At 50.5% G+C, this 12,264-nt stretch overlaps 1 protein-coding gene across 4 annotated transcripts in view; it reads right to left on the bottom strand.

The window, feature by feature from the left end:
• The window catches only part of shisa4 (shisa family member 4), an 85,868-nt gene that overhangs the window by 12,143 nt on the left and 61,461 nt on the right, over positions 1 to 12,264 (bottom strand). For all 4 annotated transcript variants that reach the window (XM_078242359.1, XM_078242360.1, XM_078242362.1 and 1 more), the window contains exon 4: positions 6,489 to 6,596. In XM_078242359.1, the coding sequence (XP_078098485.1) occupies positions 6,489 to 6,596 (108 nt within the window). The remainder of the gene's footprint in view (positions 1 to 6,488; positions 6,597 to 12,264) is intronic.

Raw genomic sequence — 12,264 nt, forward strand, 5'->3', positions numbered from 1 at the left:
GGCTGTAGGGGAGGAGGGGTATGGGGAGTGTGTGTTGCTGGGGAGGCTGTGAGGGGGTATGGGGAGTGCGTGTTGCTGGGGAGGCTGTGAGGGGGTATGGGGAGTGCGTGTTGCTGGGGAGGCTGTAGGGGAGGAGGGGTATGGGGAGTGTGTGTTGCTGGGGGGGCTGTAGGGGAGAAGGGGTATGGGGAGTGTGTGTTGCTGGGGGGGCTGTAGGGGAGGAGGGGTATGGGGAGTGTGTGTTGCTGGGGGGGGCTGTAGGGGAGGAGGGGTATGGGGAGTGTGTGTTGCTGGGGGGGCTGTGAGGGGGTATGGGGAGTGTGTGTTGCTGGGGGGGCTGTGAGGGGGTATGGGGAGTGTGTGTTGCTGGGGGGCTGTGAGGGGGTATGGGGAGTGTGTGTTGCTGGGGGGCTGTGAGGGGGTATGGGGAGTGTGTGTTGCTGGGGGGCTGTGAGGGGGTATGGGGAGTGTGTGTTGCTGGGGGCCTTCAATATCGCTCCTGATATCATCCTGCATTGTAGTGGTGTGCTGTGCCCGACATAACCCGGCTCAGCAGCGAGTAGACCTTTTGGGGTAGGAGGAGGAGGACGTGGAGGCCAAACAGCCGGGCGTCACTGGGGAGGAGGCCGCCCTGCAGGAGGAGGAGGAGGAGGAAAAAGAGGAGGATGACGATGATGAGCAACACCATCCAAGCCCTGGAGGGCTGGCGGCAGCAAGGATCAGGCATGCAAGGGCGGCGAGAGAGGCCTTGATCACCACGCACTTTGTACACTTGGGGCCTGTGTTGCCGCACGTGGGTTCCAACACCCCGTCCCCCTGGGGAGATCTACAATCTCCTGCAGCATTGTAACACCAGAATGGTGGGTCTGGGTACGCTGTGTTGGTGAGTTTCTGTGGCAGGCAGAAGGGTGATGGCGACTCGCTATGCACCATTGCGATGATGCCCTGGTGCAAACTAGTCTGACTCCTACTGTAGCTCCGCATGCACGCTGGCACCATGGCCCACACCTGGGTGGTGGATAAGGGAGCAGGAAACACCCTTAGTAAGGGGGGGGGGGGGGGGGGGGGGGGGAGGGGGGGGGGTGGAGTCTCTCGTGGTTTCTGGGACTGCCACGGCAGATGCTGTAAGCCGCTGCCAATGCATGTCACCCGCTGTAGCCAGTGGATTATTTGAATGCCTTGGTTTCCCAGTTGCAGTGCGCTGAGAGGCCTCCCCGTCACTTCGGCAACCATCAGGGTAAGTAGTCAGGGTAAGTACGTTCCTGCTAGAGGCTAATTAGAGACAAGTTAGACACAGGTGGGTGCTGAAATAACATGTATTGCTGCCAATAATAGTGCTTACCCACTGCATATTGCCGACTGCGCCCTTTGGCGATCATCCTCTGGAGGGCCTGGACCTTCAGGGCCCTGCCACTGTCTTCATCCCACTGCCCCTGAGATGCCTCAGTGTCAGGAAGGGGGGAGTCAGAAGGTGTAGCCACAGCTGCAGTCTACTGGGTGGAAGGCCCCGGCATGGGCCCAAGCCTTCCTTCTCCCTTGGGGTTCCTGTGGGCCCCTGGGTCACTCCATAGGATGGCGATGCCTCTGCAGTGAGCTCCAGAAGCTCCAGCATCATCTGGCCCTGCCAGTCCTGGAGGAGCACCTGCGTCCTACCCCTGGTGGTCGAGCCCTCTGCGATGGCCCTGAGTCGAGGGCCATCTGTCAATGGCAGCATAAGTGCCCTCTGAGACTGGCCACACTCTGCAGCCCCTCAGCCACGACCCTCTGTGACTGGGCCACGTTCTCAAAGACTGCTGCCGTAGCACGGTGTGCCTCAGCGCTGTCCCGCTGGATTTCCTGCAAGCTTTCAAGCCTCTCAACCACGGACCACAGAACCTCCAGAAACCTGTTCAGTCCCTGAGCTGTGACCCGCTGTGACTCGGCCATTGCTTGGGACCTGCCACTCATGATGAGGATTCCCTGCCCCTGGCTTTCCACCGCAGGCACCACCCTTGCAGTGTTGGCCTGGGAACCACTGAAGACAGTGGTTCACCTGAAAGCTTTGGGACTCCTCCCAACAATCTCGCAGTCAGTCCAGTGTTGTTGTCAGCCCCCTGGCTCTGTTGCTGCATCTCCAGCAGCTGAGGGAGAACTGATCGCAGAGGCTCAGCATGCAGCCGGGGGCCAGCTGAGTCCTCATCTCCGGCAGGCCCCCGCTCGCCAGAGGCCTCAGATGTTCCGTCCTCCACCCGAGCCAGCAGATGAGTCGTGCGCACCAGAGAGTGACCCAGATGCCTCACCACTATCTTGACCCTCCGATGTGAGTCTCTGGGATGGTGAGTTGCGAGGTGGAAGCTGACGCAAAATTGGTGCCAGCCTCGGAAGTCCCTTCATCCACTTCCTCCGAGATTCTTCTGAGCTGTTAGGGGCAGGATGGGTGGGAGCAGCAGTGGGGGCCACGATGCCAGATGGCCTGGGTGCGTGGGGTCCCTTCCTGCGACACAGGACACAAGGTTAAGGGAGAGGGAGAGGAATCTGGGCTGCATGCAAATTACTTCAGATATCGCCAACGAGTGGAGGATTGACAGGTGCTCACTTCTATGCTCCAGCACAACCACGCTGTCGCTAATGGTCCACATGCCCTCCTCAAAGGGGATGAAGACCCGGATCTCAGGCACACCACCCCCTCCCAGCGATTATGGGTATTCTCCTGTGGGGCAGAAGGAGTCCGGTCAAATCTGATGGCACGAGTCCTGCAGGTTTCGGGGGTGGCCCTCAGAGGGCAAGGGTTGTGGCACTCTTGGGGGGGGGGGTGGCGGCGGAGAAGGGAGGTGCTTGGGAGTCAGAGACTGAAAGCATGCAGGGTGTCGGGGGGTGAGGGGATCTGGGGGTCATTTAGGGGGAAGATGCTAGATGATGTTAAACACTTACCCTTGCTGCCCGGATTAGGTCATTCAATTTTTTGCGGCACTGCTTCCCGGTTCTCCTGGCCAGTGCCCTGGCACTAACTCATGCTGCCACTGCCTGCCAGGTTGCGTCTCCATCCCTTCCTCTGGGATGACGTCCCGCCTTGCCTCCAGCAACCTGGCCAGCTCAGCATCTGAAAAATGGGGAGCTGTCTTCCTGGAGGCCATTTCTTCCTGCACTGCCTGCCTGCCTGTCTGGCCATCCTTGAGGTTTTTAGGAGCTCTCCCTTGTTCGGGCAGATCAGCTGCAGGCAGTTTGAGCGAGTCAGGCACCTGTTAGAGCATTCCAGTGAGTTTAATGCAGTTTCCTTGTTACCCCTTGTTTCTCCTTGGAGGGGAAGCCAAGCCAGTACTTGCAGGCATGCTGATGGAGTGGGGATGGGATTTATGCCTCTGTGATGATCGGGGGCAGGGGAGAGAGAGGGTCATGTTAGTCAGCCATCGGGGCCTGGGGAGGTGATGAGGGGGGCATGTACAAGAGGGTTCCGGGGGGGGGGGGGGGGGGGGGGGGCGGTGTAAGGGGGTTAGTAATGTTGAGGGAGGTTCTTGATGTCTGTGGGGGGGGGAGAGAGGAGAGGCTGTATCTGGCCCAAGGGTTTGGGGGGGGTTCCATCTGGAAAGCTGTGTTTTTTGTGCTTTTCCTGTGCATGTATTGTTTGTGGCTCTGGTTGAGCTGCTGACTGTCTGGTGAGTTAGGCCCCGCCTGCTGCCTCAAGCGGTTAGAAATGGTCCAGCCCATATTTTCAAAGACTGAGTGCATAAGATTGGGCACAAAACTCACCCAAAAAACACAGCAACTCTCCCGTTTTCACGCCAGCTGGACAATCTCGTAAAATTCCACCCATAGCAGGAGAGTCCATGAAGAGCATGAGAATGATGGAGACAACAAGAAGAATGAGTGGACGTGGGAGATTTCATAAAGAGAGAGAGCGAACATGGGAGATTCCTAAAGATCGGGAGTGGGGTCGATTGCTCCCCCACCCCTAATCGCTGCCCTCACCGATCAGCCCCCTTCCCTGCAGAGTTCCCCATTCATTCCCTTTCGCCAAACTCCAGCTCCATCCCCCTCAGCCCTTGCCCCCTCCCTCAGGCCCAGCCCCATCAGGCTCCCCCTCAGGCCCTCCTCCCATCAGGCCCCACACCCTTGGCATTGCCAGCGTGCCAGGCTAGCACTGCCCCATGGACACTGCCTGGCCTTGCCCCTGACTACCAAGGGGGGCTTCAATTGCCTCCTCGCTGGAGAACAGGTAGGAGTCAGGCTTGTGTGACACCAGCGTAACATCATGGTGTGCCTCATAGCAAGTCGTCATCATTCTCCTTCCTGGACCTGTAACTTGCCACCATAGCAAACCCAGACCCATCACCCAGGTGCGATGTCAATCGGACCCATTGGGGTCCGACAGGTGGACAGGTGGGGAGGGTGGCAACAGCTCCCAGGGTCCAGTGCCCCCATGTGTGGACGCTGGCAACCCGACACCATCCCCGGTGCCATGCATCACCTGAACAGGCTACCTACTGTTGCCATGGCAGGCAGGGGGAGCATGTGCAGGGGTGCCCACTGCGGACCCTTGAGGCATAGACATGGGTGTTACTACTGCATTGCCTTCCAGGCAGTTCAGCAACATGGGCAGGGGAACCCTCGCGACTATCACAAGGTGGGATCCCATCGAGGGCAGCACAGCAGAGTCCATGCAGAGTGAGGGGCTGTGTTAACACCTGGTGAGCTCCCTTGCTTAGGGCAGCACCTGCCAGACCTGCTGTTATTGAGCCATGGAATGTAAGGTCTGGAGTTGGCGACAGAGCCTGTCCAGCAGACAACAGGGAAGCAGGTCGCGATTCGTGGGGTTGGTGGTGGACCTCACTTGGCCCCTCTCAGGGGTCTCTCTGCAGCCAGGGGCAATGCATCATGAGCCTGCAGCCAGCAGCGACCCCTGTCCTACAGACCCCTGGAGTGACACGGGCCCTCCAAAACTCCAGCACCCATGCAAGCCACCTACCTCACCCAGCAACTCCACAGTGCCTGAGAACTCCCACCCCCTGCACCACGGGGGCTGCCGCTCAATGGAATTTACCTCCTCACTCACCTTCGCTACTGCTGTGCCTGGCCCGGTTTTATAAACCAGCTGTGACGTCACGCCAGGGAGGGGGAAAATTACAGGAGGGAGGCAAAGGGCCATGCCAAACTCGTAATGATATGTTAACTTATTCAAATACATGGAAATTGACGTCACGCCTATTTTGGGAGCAATGCGCCGGGAAAAACTATCTGGGAGGATCCCAAACCGCCTGATGCTGGGGACAAATTCGATTTTTCAGCTCCCGCTCTATTTTCCAGCGCAGCGGGGAGGAAAGATCACTTTTATTTTGGCACTTTCCAGCATTCCTGACTCAACATTGATTGAGGTTCACAATATCAGACTATCACCATTACTCCAGTTTTGTTTTCTTTTCCTTTGCTTTTTTTTAGTTTTCTCTCCTGTTTCTTTTCAGTTGCAGCTTTTCCTCAATCTGGATTCACACCTTCACTAAACATTTCCCGTTCCTGGCAGCCAATTTGTCCTGTCTTCCATCCTGTCATAGGTCTCCCCATCCTTTCATATACTATAAACTTATTATATCTCTATCACTGGCATGCTGGCACAGTGGTTGACACTGCTGCCTCACAGCGCCAAGGTCCCAGGTTCAATTCCAGCCTTGGGTCACTGTCTGTCTGAAGATTACACATTCTCCCCGTGTCTGCGTGGGTTTCCTCCGAGTGCTCGGTTTCCTCCCACAGTCCAAAGATGTGCAGGTGAGGTGGATTGGCCATGCTACATTGCCTCTTAGTGTCAGGGAGATTCAGGGTAAATATGTGGGGTTACAGGGATAGGACCTGGGTGGGATTGTTGTCGGTGCAGACTCGATGGGTTAAATGGCCTCTTGGTACAGATTCTCTGATTCATTTCCCAGTTCTGATGAAAAATCACAACCTGAAATATTAACCCTGTCTCTCTTTCTACAGATGCTGCCAGACATGTTCTCACATTTTCAGTTTGTATTTCAGATTTCCAGCATAGGGAGCAGTATTTTGTTTTTACATTAGACTGAACCAAGTTGAATTGGAAGTAAAATGAAATGAGCTCGGGTAATCCAAACAAAATGTTTCACAGTGCTTGCTGCACAACTCAGCAAATGGGATTCTCTGTGCCTGCATTCACATCTGTATTCTGTTTGTCAAGGTTATCATTCCAATGAAAGTACAATATTGGACCATTGCAGGGAGATAGCCACTGTGTGACTCTTCTCATTCTCAGTCTGGGTGTTACTTGTGTAATGTTAGACTCAACGTGCTTCACTCAAACACAGAAGCACTATACTGCAGGTGCTGGGAATCTGAAGTACCAACAGAAAATGTTGGAAATGCTTAGCAGGTCTGGAGCCATCTGTGAGAAGAGGAACACAGTTAATGTTTCTCATTGATGATGTTTGATCAGAACAGGGAAATAGTAAGTTTTAACTATGTGAAAGGGTGGGAGTTCACTGCTTACATTAATTATAAGTTACCTGCAACGCCATAGGCAGGAGCTGTTTGATACGAAGTGTATGCTCCAGGAGACACGTTGGGTGGATTGGTTGGCTGCATTGGGAAACTGTGAATTGCCTCTCTTCCACCTAGGAAAAATAATCATTTGTTAACACATGTACATGAATGTATGCACACATTAAGACATATGTACATTAACAACGTGATGGAAGTGTGCAAATATATGCATGTATATTGTGTTTTTATCGAGTGTTTTAAAGTTCAACTTTTCTCTACAGGTAGTCAGAATATCTGGGAGGAATACAGGTCAGGTGATGGGGAAGCAGAATAATTAATCATTTCAACCTGACAAGAGGTTATGTTAAATAGAGTTAATTGACTTTTGTTTACTTAAGTTCTCCTGGAATTTCAGAGTAGAGTGATTGACAGGGTCATGTGATGTTGTGGTTAATGTACAGTCTTGAATCTGAGGCAGAGAGAGAAATGGGCTTTTGCTGGAGTTTGGCTGTTCTGGTTGAAGTTAGGGAAATAGTGCAGGCTTCTGAAAAACTCTATGGGGCGATTCTCCCAAAACAATTGTAAGTGCTGAGTTGGCAGGAAGAATGGTGTAAATCACGATTGTTTTTTCAGTGGGAGTTCAGACTCGAATCTCCCACACTCTGCAATGCAGAGGTCACAATCGTGAATATCATTAAAAGCTCAGGGGCGGGGCCTATTCACACCAGCGCCTGACCATTCCGGAACTTTGCGCATGCGCAGTGGCAGATTTGTCAGCCTGCACTTAGCTGGCCAGCTTGATCGCCAGCCTGTGCCCCCATGGGCATGGGCACTTTGCTCCTCGGGCAGTGCCAGGGGTCACAGACTGGCACTGCCAGAGTGCCCATGCCCTCCCCCCCCACCGAAGTCCTGGGGGCTCTGATTGACCATACTTCACTCCAATGGGGTCTCCTGCTAGTTCCCAGAAAGTAGGGAGCTACTCTAAAGCCCGCCAGAGTGAAATACTCCTGGCGGGGTGGGAGATGCTATCAGGCCCGGAGAATTCAGTCCCGAGCCCAATAATCACATTTAAATCACATTAAAAATAAGATGAAAATGGCTTACCTGGTCTTCCCGCTGGATTCCAGCGTGGTCCCGACCACGCCTGCTTTCTCACAGTGGGGGAGATGCATGCGTCGGGAACGCATGCGTGAATCCCACGAAACATGCTGTCTCCCATTCCAACCCACCAAAACATTAATGGGTTAGAATGGGAGAATCACCTCCTATATCTCTCTGAAAACTCCAAGGCTGTCTACAGTTATTATAGCAAGTATATTTATGGGTTGCCAACTATATTTAAAGTGAGTTTTAAATCTCAGAAGAATGTTGCTTATTTGGAACTGAAATAGTGATAAGTTAGATATTAGAGTTGTTTCTTTTCATTTAAAGATTGTTCAACTTAAAATTTCAGCTGCTTCATTTTGTTAGAGTTATACTTAAACTGTGTTATGAATAAAGCTTGTTTTGATTCAAAATCCCTAATTTGTCAGTGGAATTACTCCTGGAGTAAAGCATCCTTTCCTCACATTCATGCCAAAGTAGAAAAATTATTGGGGTCTAGTTTGGTTTCATAATATACCTTGAGGTTCTAGTCCGGATATAACAACAAACTCACATTAACAGAAATGTACATTAAATGCATGTACATTAACATACATACATTAATGCACTTGTGCATCAATGTGTGTACATTAACATACACACAGTAAAACATACTTTCACCCACACAAATTAATATAAACACATGGACATTAACACCTTACTACCCACAATCTGATTGGTTCACTGTCGTGTGACTAGTGTGTTCTGAATAGCTCACTGACCTGTAAGGGCGACAGCGAGTATAGCAAGCCGGTAGAAACAATATTAATAATCACCTGGACAAATGTGAGCTAATTAAAGGAAATCAGTATGAACCTCTTAATTGAAAATCATGTTTAACTAAACTGCTTACGTTTATGAAGAGGTTACTGAGAGGGTTGATGGAGTGCTTTTGATTTGGTGCCACACAACAGGAGTGTGAGCAAATTTAGAGCCAAAATGCTCTTACATTATTTCCATCGATATGGAATTGGCTTCGTGACAGGAAGCAGAGAACAGCAGTTCATGGATGTTTTTTGTACTGGAGGAAGGTTTGAGGTGCAGTTCCCTAGGGATCAGTGTTGGGACTTTTATGAACATATGAGTAAGGAGCAGTAGTCCATTCAGCCCATCGAGCTTGCTTCCCATTTAAAAAGATCATGGCTGGCCTGATAGTAACCTCAAATCTGCATCCCACCTCCCCGATAACCTTTCACCCTCCCATGATCCTCTGAGAGAATACATTTCTCCTCATCTCTGTTTTAAATGAGCAACCCCTTATTTTTAAACAGTGATCCCCAGTTGAAGATTCTTCCACAAGATAAACATCTTCTTCACATCCACCCTGTCAAAGCCCCCCCAGGATCATACATCATAGAATCCCTACTATACAGAAGGAGGCCATTCGGCTCATCCAGTCTGCACCAACCACAATTCCACCCGGACTCTATTCCTGTAACTCCACACATTTACCCTGCTAATCCCCCTGACACTAGGATCAATTTTAGAATGGCCAATCAACCTAACCCGCACATCTTTGGACTGTGGGAGGAACCTGGAGCACCCGGAGAAAACCCACACACGCACGGGGAGAACATGCAAACTCCAGACAACAAGCTGGGATCGAATCTGGGTCCCTGGCACTGTGAGGCAGCATTGCTAACCACTGTGCCACCATGCTGCCCTTAAGTATTTCAATCAAGTCACCTTTTACTCTTCTAAACTCCAGTAGGTACAAGCCGAGCCTGTCCAATCTTTCCTCACAAGACAATCTATCCACTCCAAGTAGTGGTCTGTTAAACCTTCTCTGAAATCTTTCCATCTTGTCAACTTGGAAAAGACCCATTTATGCCTCCTCAGCGTCCTGTTAGTCACGCAATCTTCTACCCATGCCAATGTTTCCTCCTTTTATTTTCCGCAATAACCTTTGATGTGAAATTTTATCAAATGCCTTCTTGAAATCTAGGTACAGTACATCCACTAGTTCCCCATCATCCACAGGACATGTTACTTCCTCAAACAACGCCAATAAGTTGGTTAAACATGATTTGCCTTTCACAAACCAGCAGCTACAAACACTGACTGCAGGTCAGGAGAGGTGGGGGAGTAGCAATGCTGGTAAGGGAGCATATTATAGCGGTACAGAGGGTGGACAATATGGAAGGGTCAGGTAACAAGTCACTGTGGGTGGTGATCAGAAACAGGAAGGGCGCAGTCACTATGCTGGGGGTATACTACAGGCCTCCCAACAGCCCACGGGAAGTTGAGGAACGGATATGTAAGGAGATTCTGGACAGGTGCAGAAAAAATAGGGTTGTTATAGTGGGAGACTTTAATTTCCCTCACATAGACTGGAAATCGCTTAGGGCTGGGGGCCTGGACGGGGAAGAATTTATAAAATGCGTACAGGAAGGTTCTTTGGAACAATATAGAACATAGAACATAGAACATTACAGCGCAGAACAGGCCCTTCGGCCCACGATGTTGCACCGACCAGTTAAAAAAAAAAACTGTGACCCTCCAACCTAAACCAATTTCTTTTCGTCCATGAACCTATCTACGGATCTCTTAAACGCCCCCAAACTAGGCGCATTTACTACTGATGCTGGCAGGGCATTCCAATCCCTCACCACCCTCTGGGTAAAGAACCTACCCCTGACATCGGTTCTATAACTACCCCCCCTCAATTTAAAGCCATGCCCCCTCGTGCTGGATTTCTCCATCAGAGGAAAAAGGCTATCACTATCCACCCTATCTAAACCTCTAATCATCTTATATGTTTCAATAAGATCCCCTCTTAGCCGCCGCCTTTCCAGCGAAAACAATCCCAAATCCCTCAGCCTCTCCTCATAGGATCTCCCCTCCATACCAGGCAACATCCTGGTAAACCTCCTCTGCACCCTCTCCAAAGCCTCCACATCCTTCCTGTAATGTGGGGACCAGAACTGCACACAGTACTCCAAGTGCGGCCGCACCAGAGTTGTGTACAGTTGCAACATAACGCTACGACTCCTAAATTCAATCCCCCTACCAATAAACGCCAAGACACCATATGCCTTCTTAACAACCTTATCTACTTGATTCCCAACTTTCAGGGATCTATGCACACATACACCTAGATCCCTCTGCTCCTCCACACTATTCAAAGTCCTCCCGTTAGCCCTATACTCAACACATCTGTTATTCCTACCAAAGTGAATTACCTCACACTTCTCCGCATTAAACTCCATCCGCCACCTCTCGGCCCAACTTTGCAACCTGTCTAAGTCTTCCTGCAAACTACGACACCCTTCCTCACTGTCTACCACACCACCGACTTTGGTGTCATCAGCAAATTTGCTAATCCACCCAACTATACCCTCATCCAGATCATTAATAAATATTACAAACAGCAGTGGCCCCAAAACAGATCCCTGAGGTACACCACTTGTAACCGCACTCCATGATGAATATTTACTATCAACCACCACCTCTGTTTCCTATCCGCTAGCCAATTCCTGATCCAATTTCCTAGATCACCCCCAATCCCATACATCTGCATTTTCTGCAGAAGCCTACCATGGTGAACCTTATCAAACGCCTTACTAAAATCCATATATACCACGTCCACTGCCTTGCCCCCATCCACCTCCTTGGTCACTTTCTCAAAAAACTCAATAAGGTTAGTAAGGCACGACCTACCTGCCACAAAACCATGCTGACTATCACCTATCAATTCATTACTCTCCAAATAACTATAAATCCTATCCCTTATAATTTTTTCCAACATCTTGCCGACAACAGAAGTGAGACTCACCGGTCTATAATTCCCGGGGAAGTCTCTGTTCCCCTTCTTAAACAATGGGACAACATTCGCTAACCTCCAATCTTCTGGTACTATACCAGAGGCCAACGACGACCTGAAGATCAGAGCCAGAGGCTCTGCAATCACTTCTCTTGCCTCCCAGAGAATCCTTGGATATGTTGACAGTCCAACTAGAGAGGGGGCTATACTGGACCTAGTACTGGGGAATGAGCCCGGTCAGGTCATCAAAGTTGCTGTAGGGGAACATGTGGCAAATAGTGACCACAATTCTGTAAACTTTAGGATAGTAATGGAAAAAGGTGAGTGTTGTCCTATGGGTAAGGTACTGAATTGGGGGAAGGCTAACTACAGCCGGATTAGGCAGGATTTGGTGGCTGTTGATTGGGAGAGGCTGTTCGAGGGTAAATCCACATCTGGCATGTGGGAGTCTTTTAAGGAGCAGTTGATAGGACTGCAGGACAGGCATGTGCCTCTAAAGAGGAAGGATAGGAAAGGTAGGATTCAAGAGCCATGGATAACCAGTGAAATTATGGGTCTAATCAAAAAGAAAAAAGAGGCATACATGAGGTCCAGGCAGCTAAAAACAGATGGAGCACTGGAGGAATAGAGAAAGTAGAAAAGAACTCATACAGGGGTCACGAAATGTCCTTGGCACACAGGATTAAGGAGAATCCTAAGGCATTTTATACATACGTTAGGAACAAGAGGGTTGTTAGGGAAAGAATCGGACCTCTCAGGGACAAAGGAGGGGAATTATGCTTCGAACCAAAGGAAGTAGGTGAGATCCTAAACGAATACTTTGCATCAGTATTCACAAAGGAGAGGGACATGTTGACTGGTATTGTCTCAGAGAGTTGACCCGTTAGAAAATT

The sequence above is a fragment of the Mustelus asterias genome, chromosome 25 (genome assembly GCF_964213995.1).
Source record: "Mustelus asterias chromosome 25, sMusAst1.hap1.1, whole genome shotgun sequence".
NCBI classification, from domain to species: domain Eukaryota; kingdom Metazoa; phylum Chordata; class Chondrichthyes; order Carcharhiniformes; family Triakidae; genus Mustelus; species Mustelus asterias.